Raw genomic sequence first — 20,409 nt, forward strand, 5'->3', positions numbered from 1 at the left:
CACACACACGTTTCAGATTGGATTTTCAATCAAAGAACCCTCAGGATTCCTGCTGGCCTGGGAACATGAGCAGTGCTCACATTGAGGAAGGGAGAAAGCCCTTCACGCTCCCTTTGCTATCAGACGGGGCTTCGAAGTGGTGACTTAACTCTACAGCTGACTTGGACTCTGGTGGACTGTCTACAAATCACTGGAGGATTGTTTAAGAGGTCTAGAGTAAATGCCCCCCCCCCCCCCCATCTTTTTTAAAAAGATGATGGCTCACATATTAGAGTTGGAATCAGAATGACGTTCTGAATGGAGGGATTATTTGGAAGGACGTGTTCCGTGTCCTGCAGCCAGCTGGGCCTCGGCTGCTGGTGGCGGCTCAGTGTCCGTATCATGGCGGCTCGTGTGGCCCGGACGCTGTCATGTTTTGGTGGCAGCTCTCTGTTCCTGGAGGGGCCTGGCAGGAAGTACTCGCCGAGTGTTGCAGCGCAGCGGGTGACACATCTGCTCTCGTCGCCGTGACATCTGTCTCCCAAGACAGAATGTGACGCAAGCTGGGTTCGTGCAACTTCCTGCTCCTCTTGACACACTCCTGACGGATGATTGAGCGGTGGTGTGAGGAGTGTTGTTAACACAGGGAGGCTGAGTTGTTGACGTGAACATTTTGCAAAGATGGAAATGAAGGCCCGGTTGTGTGGGATGACAGCCGGATGACTTCCCGTCACTCGTGTCAGAAATAGACTTTTAAATGGTTTGGCTGCTCTGGAGCAACAGGAGGAAAGTAAGTCTAGGTAGGTGAACTAAGGCAGTGAGATTAGAGCGACTCTGGTGCCAGCACAAGCCCACTAGGTTCAGACATTTTTGACGCATTTGCAGGATTTGTAGTCAACACAAAGATAAAGAGCTGCTCTGAACTAACATGGCTACCCAACCAGTGCGGAATGGAGTCGGCTGATATGCAAGTTCAGGTATCACAACGTTAGGAAGACGAAACCAATCGGAAAGTCTGAGGTTATTGAAGTTTCAGAGCCCCTGAACGGAGAAGTGCCCGGCCCCCGTCTCAGGCTGGAGGAAGCTGCATGGAAGCAGGCTGAACTCGTGACCTCTAGCTGGTGACCTCAGCCATCTTTCCGGGTCTTGTCGCTTTGTTCTGTCCTGGTGCAGAGACTCTTTGCTTTGCTGTGCTGTGGGATGGAGGAGGTCAGTGTGAGGGCCGCTGACACACAGGTTCGAGGTCACCGAGCCGAGAGCCACGAAGCTGGCGGGAGGAGGAGGAAACTAGACTGGCGGTGTGGGTCATTGTGTGCTAGCAGGGGCTTGGATGGCTCAAGGTTACGCCATTGCTCTGGCCGGGACCGACGTCACACATCCTGTCCTTACACAACGCTTCCCCAACGACACACAAACCCGCACAGGCAGACGAGACGATCCCTCGGGGCGTGATCCATTGTTTGGAAATATTTATGCTTGCGTCATCTTCTTGACGTCGTGAATAACTGCCCCGCCCCCACCAGCTCCGCTGGAACCACTGACAGGTGGAGCTGATGCCTCCTGCGTGGAAATACTATGAGTCGAAGAGAAAAATACCAGCAAAAAACTCCTGCTGCTTGAAAATGTTCATGTATCAAATTGAAAGCAAAGAAAAGATGACAAAGTTGTTTGTGGAGCTGTCGGAGGAGGGTTGTTGCCGGAGCGCCGAACTGTGGGATTTAGCATAAAAGATGAGTGGGATTGTTTGGTGTTCAGTCGGCTTCATGTTTAACGGAATCACTGCAGCACAAGAAGGCTGAGGATTTTTTTCCATTCATATGAATTTGTGTTCTGCTCTCCGCCCACACAGCCCAGCACAGATGGAGATAGTGGCGCTGCTGCTGGATGGCTGGAATCCCAGACATGCAAACATGCATGCCGCCACAGCGCCACTGCATATTTTAGCTGGCACTTGGGCTTCTGTATTCAAGGGGATAAAAAAGATCCAGTCAGGGTTGTTTTGGGTTGTTGTTGTTTTTTGTGATCTTTGTCTCTTTGGTGATGTTTCTGCTGTTGGCCTCCCTTCACATGAACTCCTGCGGCTGCAGCAGCAAAGACCGATTCATTATCCGCCTGATAATCAGCAGAGCAGCCTTTCACTTCCTCGTGTTCCGTTTCAAAAATAAGCAATTTATTACATTTGAGAGCTGTGAAATGTTCTTTACAAGTGGCTCGTCAAAGTATTTTCCCAATCATTTCCTTTTACTCAGTTAAATGACGATGCTGTGGCTGTATTTCCTAATTCCTCGTATCCATGGGGCGGCAGGATGCTGCAGAGCCACTGGTGCTTTGGGAAGAAGACCAGGTGAATGTAAGAACTTCAGCGCTGGACAGGTTTTTCAGCGTAAGATAAACAAATCAAACGGTGAATGGATCGTGGTTCAGTTCCAGTTCCGAGTGCTTTTACAGGGATTTCAGCAGGCAAACATTTGTGTGGAGGAGTATCTTCTCAGATTGATTTCTCCTACTCTCGCAATGCATGCTGGGGCAGCAAGTCACCAGTTGTCTGTTTTAAGCCCACGCTTTGGTTGACCTTGGGGGAGGGAGAATCGCGGCGCCAGACAGCTACTGCCCCTCCATCCATTCGGCTCGGTCTGTTTAGGGACACCCTACATCATGTTAGAGGCCCCTCAGGAGTGGGACGGGCCAGAATACGTCCTCAGAACCTGCATGTGGTTCGGTTTTGAATGTTACAACTATTTTTTAGCTTTGATTGGTACATGTTTGGCTGAAGTTTTGAGACAAGACGGACACAAATTTGATGCTCGCCTTGCAGAAACAATCCTTCCCTTGTTTGCTCGCATGTGATCCAGATCAGCCATCGTCACAGCAACAAGCCTGTTCTGATATTCACTGTTGGTGGGGCTCAGTTTTTGTTGTTGCAGTTGTGTATAACAGTGTTGATTCTCTAGTTCAGCTCACATTAAACAGCGCTGAATATTTTTTTAGAGCATCATGAACAAAACTGAGGAGAGGGAGCTTCCTGGGGCCTGGAAGAAATCTAGAACTTTGAAGGAAACATTCACATGGAACAAAAAAGTTTATCTAACGATCAGCAGCACAGGGGAAAGTTCGTTACAAACTTTTATTTCTAACAGCGTTTTACTGTCAAAAAATTCTCCTGCGAGTGTCTAACCTGGTTCAAGCCCGTTTGTGCTGCTTATGTTTTATGTTGTAGCTTAGTAGCGTGTTTGGGCATGAGGTCAGCATGTCTGAGGACTATAGTTGTGTGTGATGGTGGCTGCTACTGCTGGAGCTGCTACTGCTGCTGGAGCAGCTGCTACTGCTGGAGCTGCTACTGCTGCTGGAGCAGCTGCTGCTGCTGGAGCTGCCGCTGCTGCAGGAGCTGCCACTGCTGCAGGAGCTGCCGCTGCTGGAGCAGCTGCTGCTGGAGCTGCCGCTGCTGCCGGAGCTGCTGCTGCTGGAGCAGCTGCTGGAGCTTCTGCTGCTGCTGCTGGAGCAGCTGCTGGAGCTTCTGCTGCTGGAGCAGCTGCTGGAGCTTCTGCTGCTGCTGCTGGAGCAGCTGCTGGAGCTTCTGCTGCTGCTGCTGGAGCAGCTGCTGGAGCTTCTGCTGCTGCTGCTGGAGCAGCTGCTGGAGCTGCTGCTGCTGGAGCAGCTGCTGGAGCTTCTGCTGCTGCTGCTGGAGCAGCTGCTGGAGCTTCTGCTGCTGCTGCTGGAGCAGCTGCTGGAGCTGCTGCTGCTGGAGCAGCTGCTGGAGCTTCTGCTGCTGCTGCTGGAGCAGCTGCTGGAGCTTCTGCTGCTGCTGCTGGAGCAGCTGCTGGAGCTTCTGCTGCTGCTGCTGGAGCAGCTGCTGGAGCTGCCGCTGCTGGAGCAGCCGCTGCTGGAGCTGCCGCTGCTGCTGGAGCTGCCGCTGCAGGAGCTGCTGCTGCTGGAGCTGCCGCTGCAGGAGCTGCTGCTGCTGGAGCTGCTGCTGCAGGAGCTGCTGCTGCTGCTGCTGCTGGAGCTGCTGCTGCAGGAGCTGCTGCTGCTGGAGCTGCTGCTGCAGGAGCTGCTGCTGCTGGAGCTGCTGCTGCAGGAGCTGCTGCTGCTGGAGCTGCTGCTGCAGGAGCTGCTGCTGCTGGAGCTGCTGCTGCAGGAGCTGCTGCTGCTGGAGCTGCTGCTGCAGGAGCTGGAGCTGCTGCTGCTGGAGCTGCTGCTGCAGGAGCTGCTGCTGCAGGAGCTGGAGCTGCTGCTGCTGGAGCTGCTGCTGCAGGAGCTGGAGCTGCTGCTGCTGGAGCTGCTGCTGCAGGAGCTGCTGCTGCTGGAGCTGCTGCTGCAGGAGCTGCTGCTGCTGGAGCTGCTGCTGCTGGAGCTGCTGCTGCTGGAGCTGCTGCTGCAGGAGTTGCTGCTGCTGGAGCTGCTGCTGCAGGAGCTGCTGCTGCTGGAGCTGCCGCTGCTGGAGCAGCTGCCGCTGCTGGAGCTGCCGCTGCTGGAGCAGCTGCTGCTGCTGGAGCTGCCGCTGCTGCCGGAGCTGCTGCTGCTGCTGCTGGAGCTGCCGCTGCTGCTGGAGCTGCCGCTGCTGCAGGAGCTGCCGCTGCTGGAGCAGCTGCCGCTGCTGGAGCAGCTGCCGCTGCTGGAGCAGCTGCCGCTGCTGGAGCAGCTGCTGCTGCTGGAGCTGCCGCTGCTGCTGCTGGCAGGGATGCTTTCCTTTCACGTCAGGACCGTCTCACTGCTGCTGAGATGAGATCAAGCTGGATTGTTGCCTTTATTAAGTCAGTGACAGCAGCTACGCTGTGTCATTATTGTGTAATACACTGATATCTGGAGCAAACCTGAACTTCCACTCTAGAACCGGCTCCTTCCATGCTGGCAACGACAGTAAAGGCCCAGAAAATCAGGATAGATTTGCTTCACTGTCAATCAAATATCTTCGTCATCCACATTCTTTCATGGGGGACGGTGAAGTAGCAGGCGGGCTGAGCTGACACCTCTTAAAACCTGTAGCCAGTTATGATTGCGTTGTTCTAAATCCGTTCCACAGTGTCATTTGTTGACATGAACTCATACTCTAACAACGCTGCTTCCGTGCATGTTGGTGATGTCATGGTGAGCATCTGTGATGACGCTGCCTGTTGGAGGAAAAAATCATCGCCCTGATTTTTGTTTGATTTGACAGTGAGATATTGCGTTGTTGTTGTTGTTGTTTTTTTTACTCTCAATGGTAGCGGCTCCACACGTCCAGTCTCAGCCTGATCCCAGCAATAGAAACTGTTTTTCAACTAAGTTCAAAATTGACTCTGTTTGAATTAATCAGTTTTTTTTTCAGCATGAAAAGATTTTCCATATTTTGATAGTGAGGGAAATTGAGAAGCTGCCATTTTTAAAGGCTATTTTAGATAATAAGCCGGGGGGGGGGGGGGGGGGGCTGCTAGCTGAAGCCGTGATGGGGGAGCAGAGAGGCAAAGCAAAGACGAGTCAGGATTTGATTTTTCTTCTATTTCTTGTTTTCTGAATGTTTAAAGCTCATAGCACACACACACACACACACCACACACACACACACTACTATACATATTTGATGTCATACCCCTATTAAATACCTCTGCCTATCCCTGACTGCTGGCTATGGTCGCCCCATCACACCTCGCCCAACCGTCTCTCTCTCTCTCTCTCTCTCTCTCTCTCTCTCTCTCTCTCTCTCTCTCTCTCTCTCTCTCTCTCTCACACACACACACACACACACAATCACACACACACACAATCACACACACTGAGGGAGAGGCCTCCTCTTGAATGAAACTGCATGGTAATCAGAAGCAGAGGGGGAATCGATGGACTGCGCTCCTTGAAAGGAGAATGCAGTGTGGGGGAGGGGAGGGGGGGAGGAGGGGAGGGTGTGTGTGGTGGAGGGCGGTGTGAAGCTCAAACTGATGTGAGGTTGGTGAAAATGAAGATAATGGCGTAAGACAAAATGAAGGGCGGACCCAGGCACAAAGAGGAGAATAGAGGGAAGGGAGGCTAATTGATTCGTCTGGGGGATGTGATGAGTCGAGGGAATTTGAGGGGGTGAACCCTTGGGGGAGGGGGACAAGGAGATGGAAATGAAGGTCAGGGAGTCATTTAGAAGGGAATAACATTTAGCTGGGTGGCTGACGGACACCTAGTATGATCTATGTCGTCCTCCAGGCCTTGTGTTTTTGTCAGTAGTGGAACATTGGCTGTCAAACCCGAGTTACCACGCTCCTCATTGTTGGATACGCTGACATCTTTGGATCTATGTTGCGTTTTGGTGAGACACTGAGCCCCTAACTGCTCCCGATGGCCCTGCGACAGACTGGCGACCCGTCCAGGGTGAACCCCGCCTCAGGCCCGATGTCAGCTGGGGTAGGCTCCACCCCCCGCGAGATAGAAGATGGATGGGTGGATTTTGCATGCACTGTCTTGTGTCGTGTTTCTGGTTGAAGCTCTGATCTCACCGAGGTCTGAGCCAGGAGGTGAGAAGTCATCGCTCTTCACGATGTTCACTGTCAGGAAGTCAAAGCCTTGTTCTGAACAGTGACTCCTGACAAGAGTCTGAAGTGTCTGAGTCTCGCGTTCGTTACTTCCACCTGAGCTCGTGTTTGCATTTGTCTGAATATTGAAGTATTTGTCTTTCTGTCTCCTTCTCCTTCCAGAGAAGCGCAGTTCAGTCTCGCGTGTTCTGCTTCTGCATCGTTGGAGTACTAAACTCACTCGTGCTCCTATGAGCATCTCTGTGCGTCGGTCTTTAAATGCTTTCATGCCACTGACCACCAGAAACAGGTCTGAAGTCAAATCATTCAGACCGTAGATTGAATCATTCTGGGTTTTCAAGCCACACCCAAAGATGGGCGTGGCTACAGGCAGTCACTGGTCTTTAAAAAGGTGCTGGTGTTTTGGTGGAACAGCCAAACAATCTTTCTGTTCAGTGGGTTGAATTTCAAATTTATCGGCAGAGCTCTCTGTTCCCATGATGAGTGAGGCCAGCCAGATTATACTGGAGGCGAAGGAGCAGGGCAGCAGGAGCCATGAGGTGCAGTTATTTTTGTTTCCTTATTTACTTCGCAAAGTTGTTCCATGGAAGGTAGAGGAAGAGGCTGGTGATGAGACGGGTCAGGGCCAGGAGGTGTTGAGTGGTGCAGCCGCGTGCCTCTGCTGCTCTACGGTTATCTGTTACCGCCTGAGTCATCAGGGATTGGCGTTGCTGCTTCTCAAAATAAACTATTCAGGAAGTCGTATTTGCTTTATTGTATTCAGTTAAATTTGTTTACCTGCTCGTCCCTGCACCGGTTGCTCGTTGATGCACAACTGCCAACATGAAGCAGGATTCCTGTGCCGTGCAGTCATGGAAGCCCTGACATGTGGTGACTACAGCAGTGAGAAAAATCACCCATCAGGGAAAAAACACTAAATCACTGTAAAGACTACAATGTTAGTTACTCGTCCATTAATAGAATCAAAATTAGAACTCCAGAAATAACATTTGGCGACCCCCGGGGTCACGTTACCTGACTGTCGCAGCAGCGCTAACTGACCTTAACGTCACACCTTTGGATGGTTGAAGACTCGCGCTTCAGACCACTGAGGTGTAGCAGCTGCTTTTAATTGTTGCCTGGGACGTGGAGCGCTACCGTCCTGGCCTCCCCTCCCCGTGCCTTCCTCAAGAACCGCACATCCAGTTCCAAACTCAGCACAGCGTTGAGGTTGATCCCTGCTAATGCACCTGCCAGGGTTGACGTGGATTGGATAAACAGTTGCTGAGAAAAGCAAACAAAAGACCTGCAGATTCTTCCTTTGTTATTGACACTAATGAGGCCGGAACAACCCAGCTTTCTTATCAGCGTATCAAGCAAAGCAAATTATCCTGTGCATCAATCTTACACGTATCGACCCACGTGATCCTCCTGTGATAAAACTTGTGATCTGTGAGATTCATTTTGGTGATATTAAAGATCTGAGGCGGTGCACTGCAAATTGTCCTTGCAGGAAAATGGTTGGATCTTGTGAACTCATGTCTGTGTTTACCACACCGGGTGCATTTCAAGGTGACTTCTGGTATTATTAGACTTCCAGTGTCTCTCTCTCTCTATGAAATAAGAGAGCTGTTTGTGCTGAGGGCTCGTCATGAGTTGCTGGAGAGGCTCGAACGACGAGGAGAGGAAGGCGGACGGATTCCTTTGTTCCAGTTTCCTGAGCCCTGTCCTGTCATGTAAATGTTTGCCTGTCTCTTAATTGTGGTTGGACAGACGCTGCTGTAAAGATTTGGAACCACTAATTTGTTTTACACAGAAAATCAATCACATGAACAGATCTTTGCTGGGGGGGGGGGGGGCAGCGTCATCTGTTGTCCTTCCAAGGAAGCGTTGATGTTGCTGAGTGACAACAAAATATAAATCCCCCTTGCAGCCACACAGCTGATAGCTCTGAGTTTAGCTTGTGTTAAAAATTAGCATTTAAAATAAAAGTGTTGACGTGTTTGTGACTGATGCTTGTTTCCTTGTCGCTGTCGTTCTCCCAACGGCGGTCGACGCCGGTTTGTTACCAGGGGACGTGACTTTTTCTCCCCGGTGCTCAGAGGAGAGCAGATGGAGGGATTAGCTTGGTGTTAATTTTGCATGACCTGAACGTTCAGGATATGCCGGGTGTCTCAGCTCACACCTACTTCAGGAAAACTGAAGTGACACATAAATGCTTTGGTGTTTGTCGAGTTACGGGTCCATGATCTCTGTCGTGCAAGTGTGCAGGTTGTATTCTCCATAACGCAAAACCTCCGTCTCTACCGCTCAGTCGTTAGCAGCGTCACAGGTCTGCTTCACAAGTGAAAATCAACGTACTGATAGTTGGATTCTGGGAAAATAACCAGCAGGATTTGCTTTCTCTTTCTCTCTGGGCTGCAGGCCATTTTGATGAGCAATTCTTTGATTGATCGTGCAAATAATCAGAAGATTGGTGAGAATGTTTCGTTTCAGCCCCCAATTGAAAATAACTGCACCGGTGACGGTCGTGTGCTCGTCAGAGGCACCGTCCGTGAGGGGTCAGACCCCGAGCTGCTTCCCGATCCCCATCAGCAGCAGAGCTTCTAGCTGATAGTTTACGTTGTACAGATGTTTTTGTGGGACATCCTCTTTGTTTTCAAGCTTGTTTGGAAGCTATTTATTGTATGACAGTGACGTAACGAGTTGGTGTCAGCTTGATTTTCTATCTGCACTTCACGTGTAAATAAATTGGGTTTTAGCGTAACTTTATCACAGATTTATATTTATCTGTTCTTGGGCTCAGTGTGGGGCGGCAGGGTGGAGCAGTGGTCCTCCCTGTGGCCCCCCAGCAAGAAGGTTGTGGGTGGAGCCCCAGCTGCAGCACGGGGTCGTTCTGTGTGAGTCTCCATGTTCTCCCTGTTCCTGCTGGGTTCTCTCTGGTACTCCAGCTTCCTCCACAGTCCAAAGACATCAAGAGGGACCAGGTTAATCCAGACTCTAAATTGACCGTAGGCGTGGCTGGGAGAGCCAATGGTTGTCTGTCTCTATGTGTTGGCCCTGCCATGGACTGGTGACCTGTCCAGGGGGAAGGCTGCTGGGATAGGCTCCACCCCCACCACCCTCAACAGGAGAAGAGGGAGAACATGGATGGATGTATGGGCTCAGTGTGGTTCTGTTGGATCCTCAGAAAACAGCTACTGCAAGGTTCAGACAACCTGCGGAAAAGTCTAAATTTAACAGCAGTTAGCCATGAATAATTTAGTCTTTCCCTCAGTTTGTCCATCTCGTTCTCCTTTCCTGACTAATCTCAATGATCTGCTCTCTCGTAACTCCTGCTGGCTCGTCTGAGGTGTGAGGAGACGGCGATTCGTGCTCGGTTCCTGGTTGTGTGGATGTGAAATCAGAGCTTGTCTTGTCTGTCAGTTCCAGGACGGATTAATGTGTCGATGCCACGCAGCCTCGTCCGGCCACACCAACATCAGTCCAGCACCAGCGACCTCACAGTCACATGAATGTGAGGAATGCAGACAATGTTGGTTCAAATGAGATTCATAGCTTTCCTGGTCACTCTTGTTTTCACCTTTGGGTGTCCGGTACCAGGCTGCAGGCACATGACCGCTGGACCCGAGTCTTTGCAGGGTCCATCTGGGTGGTCCTCTTTCCACATATTTGTCTGCTTCATGTCCTGAATCCCAGGTTTACGTTTACAAGCCCTGAATCAACAACAATGACATGATTTTCACAACAGTTGTAGCCCTGCGCTTTAATCTTTGCTTGGAATCAGGAGGGTTTTCATGATTCCGTTGCTCTCACCAGGTAACTGGTCTCACCTTCACTGGAAACCTTTGATACTTCAGTGGAGGAGGAAGTGTACAATCGATTCTAGCGGGTGGTAGATTTGCAGGGTTGGATACTGCGTGAGAAATGTGTTGTTGTTTTTTTAAGTGTTTGGTGGTGATTGAGACGGGTGATTTGTGTGTCCCCCCCAGCATACCTCCCTGTCGGCCAGCCGCTCAGAAAAAGGTACCGGATGGTCAAGCCGCTCGCTGGGCGCCCGATGTCGTAACTCCATCGCCTTGTGTTCGGATGAACAACCGCACATTGGAAACTACCGTCTGCTCAAAACCATCGGCAAAGGCAACTTCGCCAAGGTCAAACTGGCACGACACATACTGACGGGCAGAGAGGTGAGATCCATGTTTCTAGAGTTCCTTTTATCAAGTGAGCGTCTCTGACAGCTGCTGTGTGTGCCCTGTAGTGGGACTGTCAGGCAGGACTGGTCCACGAACGTGTGGTGTGTCTTCTGTTTGATTGTATTGATTGACGTTTGTCTTCTCTTTCTGTTGTTTCTCCCAGGTTGCAATAAAGATAATTGATAAAACCCAGCTGAACCCGACCAGCCTGCAGAAGGTGAGGAACCGTCTGAGCGCTGTGGTGACCTTCCAGCTGAGGGAACTATGGGATTGTGTTGTTGCGTCACTTTCACCTCGTCTCACCGACCTCCGTAGCTGCTTGACCCACGCGACGCCAAACTGTTGGTCTTCTCACTTTAAAAATTTAACAGGCTGCCTGGTGTCTTAAGTGTGTTTGTGTTTGCTTCAGGAGCGCTGGGTGAGGACCGTAATGTCTCCTCGGGTTGTTTACCCTTAGGTTCTGACTGTCACATGACCTTTGCAGCATTTACCCGGCCTTTGACCTTTTGGTTGCTTTGTCTAAGTCTGCTGGCAAGTTGAAGGAATGGCATCAGTGCAGGGAGGATTTGGTAGTTGGTAAAACAAATGTGAAATAAACTGCTGAATCAACCAGTCCAGCCAGAGTGTTTGTACTTCCCCATGGATGAGAAATACTAGAAACACTTTCCTCACATTGCAGCAGAACTCATTTGTTGTCTGTTTGACAAACTGCAGCACCTTGAACTTTGCCCTCTGTAAGACCACTGGAGCTCTGGTGTTATAAATGCCGCCATATTTAGTTGTGCTGCCGTCAGTTGCCAAAAACTTGACAAGGGTCACTGGTTTACTGGACATCAGAGGCGGGCGGCCGAAGGGGTGGACCCTGCTGAGTGTTGGCCGGTGCATGCTGGTGGCCTGTGGCCACACAGAGACCCTTTTCTCTCCTCTGGTGCAGTACGGAGCTCCAGACCCCCGCCAGATGGCTGACAGTTGGTGTGTTCCTTCCTGTGAATTTTACTTTACTAGTTGGTTGCAGCTCTGTTGATAAACTTTTAAAAGCCCAGAAGAAAAAAGAAGACACGAGGTGGGTCTCTCCCCAGGCACATCCCCATATTTCACCAGTATTTGGCCGATGGTAATTTAGTGCCCCCCCTCCGTGGAGTCAGAGGAAGCAGAATTACTGCCCAGCTCGGCACCACAGTTCCATCGACACATGGGATTTGTTTAGGAAACTCTGTTAACTGCTCCCACTAAGAAACATCGCCTCATCATCATCGTTGTCATCATCACCACCGCGCCACTGTCAAGTGACATCTAAGGCCACGTGTTAACTGTGTGTTGCATCTGTGGACATAACATGATTAAAGCCCCCTCCTGCCTGTGTGTGTGTGTGTGCATGTGAGTATGTGTGTGTTGTTGTTTTTTTTGGGGGGGGGGGGGTGAGTACATGTTGAAAGTGCTCTAATGAAGTAGGTGAGAAACAGCCTCAGGCCTGAGTGCTGCTTAAAGCCGTTGCCGGCTGGTTGCAGCTTCATGAGAGGAATTCTCTCATCTGACATGGATGCCACTGTGATGGAACCTGAAAAGAACTCAGTCGTTCTGCTCACCAGCCTGATTCCCACTGTGAAAGTTTCTCTGTGCCAGTTAAGAATCAAGTTTAGCTTGCAAATGTTCCATACGTGCAGTCGTCTGTGTGTGTGTGTGCGCGTGTGTGTGTGCGTGGGCGCGCACACTTACATGTATATATACATGTACACGTGCATGTATATATACATGTACACGTGCATGAAAATGTACACAAGTACTCGTACAGTGAGCCTGATGATGCTGGTTAGCTAACCGGTGCTGGTGGGGGCGGGACTGCCTCTGATGGTAATGTAGCGTGGGATAATTGATGGCGTCTGACTGTGCGATAGCTGGTCCATCTGGCCTGGATGCTGACAGCAGGTTCATCACTCTGCTGCTCAGACTGTCGACTTCAACACAAAATTAAACCAAATCTCAATGTCCTGGTCCCAGACGTCTCAGTTCAGTTGAAACACGTTTCCACACCACGCTTCCGAATGCCCCCTCACATGAAGCCTCCGATGCCCAACGAGTCAAACCAGTTACGGGATCAGTCATCATTTTACGATCCTGTAGGCGTTCCTACAAATCCCACAGCCCTCAGAGTTTGCAGCTCAGCTGAGGAAACAACAGAGGTGGAGCTGGAAGGGAATCAACGTCAGCGCACCGTCTGCTGGGGCTGGGAGATCCAAAACTTGGCACATCTGACAGCAAATCTGAAGTGTTTGAATAAACGACTGAGGGATCTTTAATCAAGTACCATCATCCTCTGGGATCACCAGCCCACTCTGGGATCACCAGCCTACGCTGGGATCACCAGACCACGCTGGGATCACCAGATCACTCTGGGATCACAGCCTACGCTGGGATCACCAGATCACGCTGGGATCACCAGATCACTCTGGGATCACCAGCCTACGCTGGGATCACCAGATCACGCTGGGATCACCAGACCACGCTGGGATTATCACCCCACGCTGGGATCACCAGCCTACGCTGGGATCACCAGATCACTCTGGGATCACCAGCCTACGCTGGGATCACCAGATCACGCTGGGATCACCAGCCTACGCTGGGATCACCGGCCTACGCTGGGATCACCGGCCTACGCTGGGATCACCAGACCACGCTGGGATCACCAGCCCACGCTGGGATCACCAGATCACTCTGGGATCACCAGCCTACGCTGGGATCACTAGATCACGCTGGGATCACCAGCCTACGCTGGGATCACCAGATCACTCTGGGATCACCAGCCTACACTTGGATCACCAGACCACTCTGGAATCACCAGACCCCAAAACTCCTCTGAGAACTGATAACATCCTTTCAGCTTGTTATCAGCATCTGATAAACTATTGACCCTTTACACCAGTCGTGTGTGTGAGATAGATAGATATATCCATATATATAGATATAGATATACACACACACACACACACACACTTCCAGAAGATAATGTTTATTTTAATTATCAGACAGTGTCGTTATCACTTTATTGATTAAAAGCAATACTTTACAAAAAGTGTATTTGTGTTGTTTGTTTTTAGCTCAGTTCCAATTGTTTGTCAGGGATGTGGACATGATAATAATAATAACAATAATAATAATAGTAAAATATTTCACTCTTCTGTATGTGCCTTTAACCACAGGCCCTCTGCTTTACTTACTTCAAGTCTTGTTTTATTTTTGTCTGTCCTCCTTGTTTGTCCTTGTCCTAACTTTTGCTGTCTGTCCAGTCACAGTTGTATTCTGTCTTGCATTCATTAAAAAAAACAAAAAACACAGCGGCTTGACAGTTCGTGGCGTCCATGGGCTGGAATTGGAAATAATACCATATTTTGCTTTGTGCTTCCTGTCAAGAGCCAGTCAGCGGTCGGAAGATGCCTCTTCTACGCTGCGTGCAAACACACACACACGCACACACTCGTATCTTATCTACACATAGATTTTTTTTTTAAATGGCCTCATGCACTCCTCCTGTCGAGTTTAAAATTGTCATTTTTGACTTTTTTGCATCAAGAAGTCTTTTAAAAGAGGGTTGTGATGCATCGAGGAATTATTTCTTCCCCGCTCCTGTTTGTTTTTATGTTCCTGATAGAAATGCACTCAATTTACATTCCAATTTTCTGAACATTAATATTCAAAAGGTGTATTCACCGTCGGGCTGCAACAGATACTCACAATAGCTTCAGTCCAATCTCTAATTCCCGGCACCTAAGCTCGGTGTTTCCCCTCCCTCTTGCTGTCTCCTTCTCTTCACGCTCTGCTGGCTTCTGATTCTGTCAGCTTCCTCTCCGTGCAGTAGCGCTGTGACACGTTTTGAAATAATCTATCTTTTGCAGTTACCTTCTTTCCCTTAATTTCTCTTCATCAGGCCTTTATTTTGTTCTCTTCAGTTTAGCTCCACTTCTCCCGCCAGCCTCCCCAGGCGCTGTGTTGTCGCTGCGCTGTAATCAGTCGTACACGCCGCCATCTGCAGCATCCGTCTCCTGGACCGTTTCAGGGAGACGCACTGTTGGCTGCTGGACTACTAAACCCTTTTCAGTTTCAAGAGAATATTTACAACCACTTACGTGCCGCTGTGCGTGCTCCCACATCCACAGAGGACCGTGTTTATGCCGATGTATTCCCCGGTGACGGCGCGTCCTCCACGACCATGACAGTTGTCGCTCTCAGTGGTCGTCCTTCCTGCACGTTCATATGAAGGCAAGATGGAGCGATAAATAGGAGTGCTGCGTTTCCAGCTCCTCCTCAGGCCTTATTTTCTTAGAAGTGGAGTGTAAATGCCGTTACCAGGGAAGAACGAGCCGAGTTGGAAGCTCTGACGTCGGACTCGCATTTGAAGGCAGTGAAGCTGCTTTTGCTCCTTTTTGTGTTTCTCTATTTGGTGACTTTCTTAGGTTTCCGTATTTCCAAACGCAACGAGGGTTTTGAGTCTGATTGAGTTAAACTTTTGTTCCATCTTTTTTCCATGTTTATTGGACTGTTGGCAGAGCAGTAATATTGCAGTGATGTACTGTGATTCTTTTCCACATTACTGTACTGGGATTCCAGGCCAAGTACCACTACTGCATCACAGTTGATCAGGCTAGGGTGGGACTGTGGATGTTGTGGCTGCTGTGTTTCACGTGTTGCTGCATGTTGAGTATCGCGGTGTCCTTCATGATAATCACATATCATACCACTTATAACAGTTACTTTCCATTGAGATATGAACTCAGCAGCAGCCAAACTTAAATTACTTGGACTAAAGCATTGAATCAAATTAAAGCAAGCCACAATGTTTTATGCTAATGTGATCAGAATGTCATTGGCCTCCAGGGACCAGCACAGAAACAGGTCATCCATCATCAGCAGGGATGAAGTCCTGATCACATCCCCGTAGTTTATCACTTGTACTTGTCAAAAGGTGTTGTTTGATTTCTTCATATCTTCATTGATATGCTAGCATCACACAGGACCAAGCGGGCTTTGCTCTCTCTCCCTGCGTTTGTTTGTCGTTGGAGGAGAATGAGCCCGACTCTGCTGAGCCTCATCAAAAGCCTGGTGTTGTACTGAGAACAGGAGAATTTTGTAGGCCGGCATCCAATGTTGTGTATTTGCACAAAGTGTTTGCGTGTGCATGGAAGACAGCGTTTGGACCACCATCTGATGCTGTGAAGTGCTTTTTGTCCCTCACACAGGCCCCCTAAACCCTGCGCTGAATTCCAGACAGGCAAACAAAAGGGATGGCCGAGGTGGGGTGGGGGGCTCTGGGGCCTTGGCACCGCAGTGAGAACCTCCAGAAAGGCGAGATACAGCTGTTGGGGTGTGTGTGTGTGTGTGTGTGCGCGCGCGTGCGTGCGTGTGTGCGTGCATGCGTGCGTGTGTGCGTGCGTGATCACAGATAAACTCGTAGGCCGTTGTGGTGCTGCTCTGCCTTTGTGTGCGCGTGTAATGCAATTATCTGCATTGCTATTGTATCTGGCGCTTGTGTAGGTGTCTATGAATAATTATATTGTTGCTTCTGTGTGCGCTGTTGTTGTTATCGTGCAAGTGTGTAATGGAAATAATTAGACAATAAAAGGGTAAGAGGGCAGACGGAGTGAGGGCAGGTCTTCCCACACGGCCTCGTCAGGTTGCCCTCCTCCTCCTGGCCGTCCTGCATCGATGAGGCTGTATTTTACAGCTTGTTACCGCGAGCTGAGTCAGAACGCTTGTAATGTGGGTCACCAAACCAGCAACATGAGGCCTGAAATATACTCATCAATGATTCAGCACGCCTCATCAACAGGCCTGGGAGCTTCAATTGCTGCTGTACATGAAGGCAACGTGATCATAACGTACTGCGACGGTGTGGAGGGGCAGCGCTCCCAGCAACATCTAATGAAAGGAGAAGCAGGGTCAGAGGGCCGATGGACCCCAGCAAACCAGGGTGCAGGCCTTCTCTTGAGTAACGGTGCTGCTCATCAGATAACCTCAAACATTCAAGGAGACACCGTCACCTCCACCTCCGTCCCACAACCCCGCGTACGCGCTGTTTGCTTCTACGCAGTCTTTGGTAGCTGCAGTGAAAGCAGCATGGAGGACGGTGATGGAGTCCCTGCTGTCCTTGCAGCAGCACTCTGTTTGTCAAGCTCACGGTAGATGTTGAATGAACAGTTTGAAGTTCAACTTTACTGTGCTGAATGTGCTGTGGCTGTGGCTCCTAGCTTGTTTGTGGGCACCTCAAGATGATCATTAAAAAGATCGTTTGTACACTGGAAATAGTTTTTCCCGTTTTATGGCTGAGAGCAGTGATAAAATCTTGACATTGATTTTATTGAGTGTGTGTGAGAGGGTGAAAGTGTTCCTGCTCTTGAAACTTCCAGTGATACTTCAACATAGAAGCTGGGAAGCAGTTGTCAGACTGAGGCCTGCGAGCATGAGTGGTTTTAGTGTGAAGCTCAGTCTGTGGGAGCGAACACCAACCTGATTATTCTGGGGGGTCGCGACTTAGAGGTGAGAGCCACTGCTGCTCCAGTGACGTGTTGTGCAGGTTGTGTTGACTGTCTTGCGTTTGAGAGCTTGTGTCCAGCTGACAACGTCAGGTGGCGTCGGAGCGCGAGTAGCTTGGAACGTCGGAGAGCGAGAGATTCCTTCAGCTGAGACACCCTGGTTGCCATGACATGGAATCTCAGTGGAGGTAAAAATGTCATCAGAGAATTTCCTCTGGATGAAATAAAGTCGGAGCCACGGGAGGACGGCCCCCCGGTCTGTGTGAGTGGATGAGATCTGGTGGGCGAGGAAACGTCTTGGCGAGTACAGTTGACTGGATCAAGAGGTCCTCCATTGTTGTTGTTCAGCACTTGTACATGCAGGACTTGATGATGGGTCTTTGTGGCCTTTGTCTCGCCCCTCCTCCCCTGTGATTGGACGATTGTGGAAAGACCGAAAGACGACACCAAACGCTCAGTGCTCATGGTGCTGTCAGAGCCATCGTGGAAAGATGCGATACTCTGATTGGAAACAAGAACTGTTGGCTGCTTCGGCTGCTTTAGGTTCTCATTGTGGTGCTCAGGTGTGTACCTGAAGTAATGATGAACGTCTGAAATGAAAAGTGGACAAAACTCTGGCGCTCACACACATTTGTTGTGTTTTATTGTTTTTCTTTTATCAGTTATTGTTGCTGAAACATGTTGGTCCCAGCAGTTGCTTCCTGGGACGCCGGAGCCGTGTTGTTGTTGTTGTTGTTGTTTTTCATAGTTTGGAGAATCAGCATCAGAAACCGGAGTCTTTTCCTCCTCAAGACCTGGAGAAATCTTTGGTGAACCTCCCACCAAACAGCACTGAACCTCACCATCGGAAGGCTACAGCTGCAGTGTTTAAGCTAACGCACTCAGCCAGGAAAAGCCCTCATTTCCTGTGTTTTGTAACTGGTTTGACCGGCCCGTGCGTTCATATCGAATAGCAATGAGGCGTCATTGGCTGAAAATTGCACAAAACATAACTGCATGTGACAGTTTAGCAGGAAGAGGATGTAGCAGGCTGACTGAGGTGGTGAAAAATTCATCTGAACCACCATCAGCAATGGATGGAGAGCTGTCTCGCACACGCACACGCACACACTGACACACACACACACACACACACACACATAGAGGGCTATTTACAAGTGGCGTGGGAGTGAAGAGAGGCCAGAGTGTTAATTTGCCCCCCTCACTCTGTCGTTCTTTGTGTTCCCACTTTTTTTTCTCTGAATTTTTCTGGTCTCATGATCAGATGCAGCTGGTAAGAGGAAGTGTGTTTCAAAGTGTCGACAGTGTGTCGAGTTGTTGCGTAGTGTACAATGTAATGAAGACACGAAGGGGCTGGCGATTAAATGTACTAGAGAAGCGCTATCGGTTCCTTATTTCTCTTTTTGCAACATCTGTGTTTTCTTCACAGCTCTTCTGTCTCTCTCGCTCTCTGTCTGTCTCTCTCTCTCGCTCTCTGTCTCTCTCTCTCCTTTGTGTGTGTAAAAGAGAGGGCAGATACAGATACTTAGCCTAGATAAACAGGTCAAAGGTCAATATGCGGACACGTATCAAACATGCAGCATCACTTGGACAATGAAAAAGAGAAAAGTGAAAAACGCTACGGTCGGTCATGAAGTTCTTCATCTAATTTAGAAAAGCAGGGAGCGCTCTGGCTCAGCGGTTGATTAAGAATTCCTGTCGCGGCGAAGGTGTTGTTAAAATGCTGAGGATTTGATTCATTCTGTCTGAAAGAGGAGAAATGATCAACGCTGGCAGGAAGAGATGGGAGTGAAGCGTGTGAGCAACCGATAAGAGAAGATTTCAAGTATCAGATGACCCAGGATCCTCGAAAGCACCAACACGTTAGCGACATGGCGGCTGCACCGCCTCCATTGTGCTTCGCTGTTTCATGATTTCCCACAGTACCCTGGGGAGCTAGAGTTTCAGCTCCAGGGATTAATACCTGGGTTACCATGACAACTGTGACGCGGGGCCATCGCCATGGGAGAGAGCCGGGAAGTGACTTGAGAGAGGGTGAAAATAAAACGGCCAGAGAGTGGCCGTTACTCTGTTGGCATGGTGAAGAAATGTTGCCTGGGATGTGACGGAGAAGCCTGTGAGGATGCGTGAAGTCAGTCGTTCTCGGAATGCGTTTGGTGAGAATCTGCTGGAGCGGCGGGCAACGCCACAGCGATGGATCAGCTGAGGATCGATGGACCGACTGATCGATAGCTGGCCGGGCAGTTTCCTGGCCAGCTGGGGAGCTTTGTGCTCTTTGAACAGCTCTGTTTTGCTTCTGTAGCGTTTCTAGGAATTTATATTTCTTACTGTTGGGAGAATGTGGGCCCGCATCCCTTCCAGTGTTAAACTAATAATTGATGATGGTCATGGACTTTTGCTGGTGTCTGATTGGCTGATATTTCACGTCGGGGCTGCGCAATGAAGTGAAATTGAGTAGAAATGTCTTGATGGCCTGCTGCACTTTTCAAGCAGCAGGAAGGTGCAGTATTTGGTGAAGGGCGACTGTGAGTATCCTTGAATATGGTTGTGCCTCAGAGATGTCCTGTCCTCCAAATCTTAGTTTGACTCAGATGAACACAACAAATCACTGACCAGTTTAACTACGTTGAAATGAAAAAGCCACAACAAAATCTGTATCCTTCAAAAAATGACAACTAAATATTCATCCTGAACCACCTGGGGGGGGGGGGGGGGGGGGTAATTGCTACATTCCTACTATCACCCCCCACAGTGACACGAACGCCAAAGCTGATCAGTGCAGGGCCGATGTGTCAGTGCCTCCCTGTCACTGAACAACATGTCTGGGGCCTCTGCTTCCACCTGAGGAGGCAGAAAGAGGAGCGGTGGAGGAGAAGAGGTGTCGGGGGCTGAGGGAGGTGAGGCTTATCCCATAATTGTCCTTAAAGCTCGGATAAACAGACGTTGCACCTCTCACTTAATTCAGTTACACACACACACACACACACTTGAGAGGACAGGTGCATACATGTGTGAGGAGGTTTAAAGAGCCTAAAGTGTGAAAACCTCTGGAAAACATTCTTCATAGAGGAGCAGTGGATGAGATGCCAAAGCATTTCCTGTCATACGTGTGTGTGTGTGTGTGTGTGTGTGTGTGTGTGTGTGTGTGTGTGTGTGTGTGTGTGTTTTCGCATGTGTAAACTGAACTGATTGTTCCCTCTGGCTCTACTGAACACCAGGAATCTGCATCTGATGATATTT

The 20,409-nt window shown here is 49.8% G+C and overlaps 1 protein-coding gene across 8 annotated transcripts in view; it reads left to right on the forward strand.

Moving 5' to 3' along the window:
• Positions 1 to 20,409, forward strand: part of mark4b (MAP/microtubule affinity-regulating kinase 4b) — a 52,027-nt gene that overhangs the window by 9,197 nt on the left and 22,421 nt on the right. For all 8 annotated transcript variants that reach the window (XR_015118223.1, XM_086216828.1, XM_086216833.1 and 5 more), the window contains exons 2-3: positions 10,442 to 10,639; positions 10,809 to 10,862. Coding sequence is in view for 7 of the 8 variants with exons in the window: in XM_086216828.1 (XP_086072954.1) it covers positions 10,442 to 10,639; positions 10,809 to 10,862 (252 nt within the window). In the remaining variant the exon portion in view is untranslated. The remainder of the gene's footprint in view (positions 1 to 10,441; positions 10,640 to 10,808; positions 10,863 to 20,409) is intronic.

Source organism: Aulostomus chinensis, chromosome 10, assembly GCF_037954235.1.
Source record: "Aulostomus chinensis isolate RoL2024-O1b breed Wild chromosome 10, RoL_Achi_v1.0, whole genome shotgun sequence".
Classification (NCBI taxonomy): Eukaryota; Metazoa; Chordata; class Actinopteri; order Syngnathiformes; family Aulostomidae; genus Aulostomus; species Aulostomus chinensis.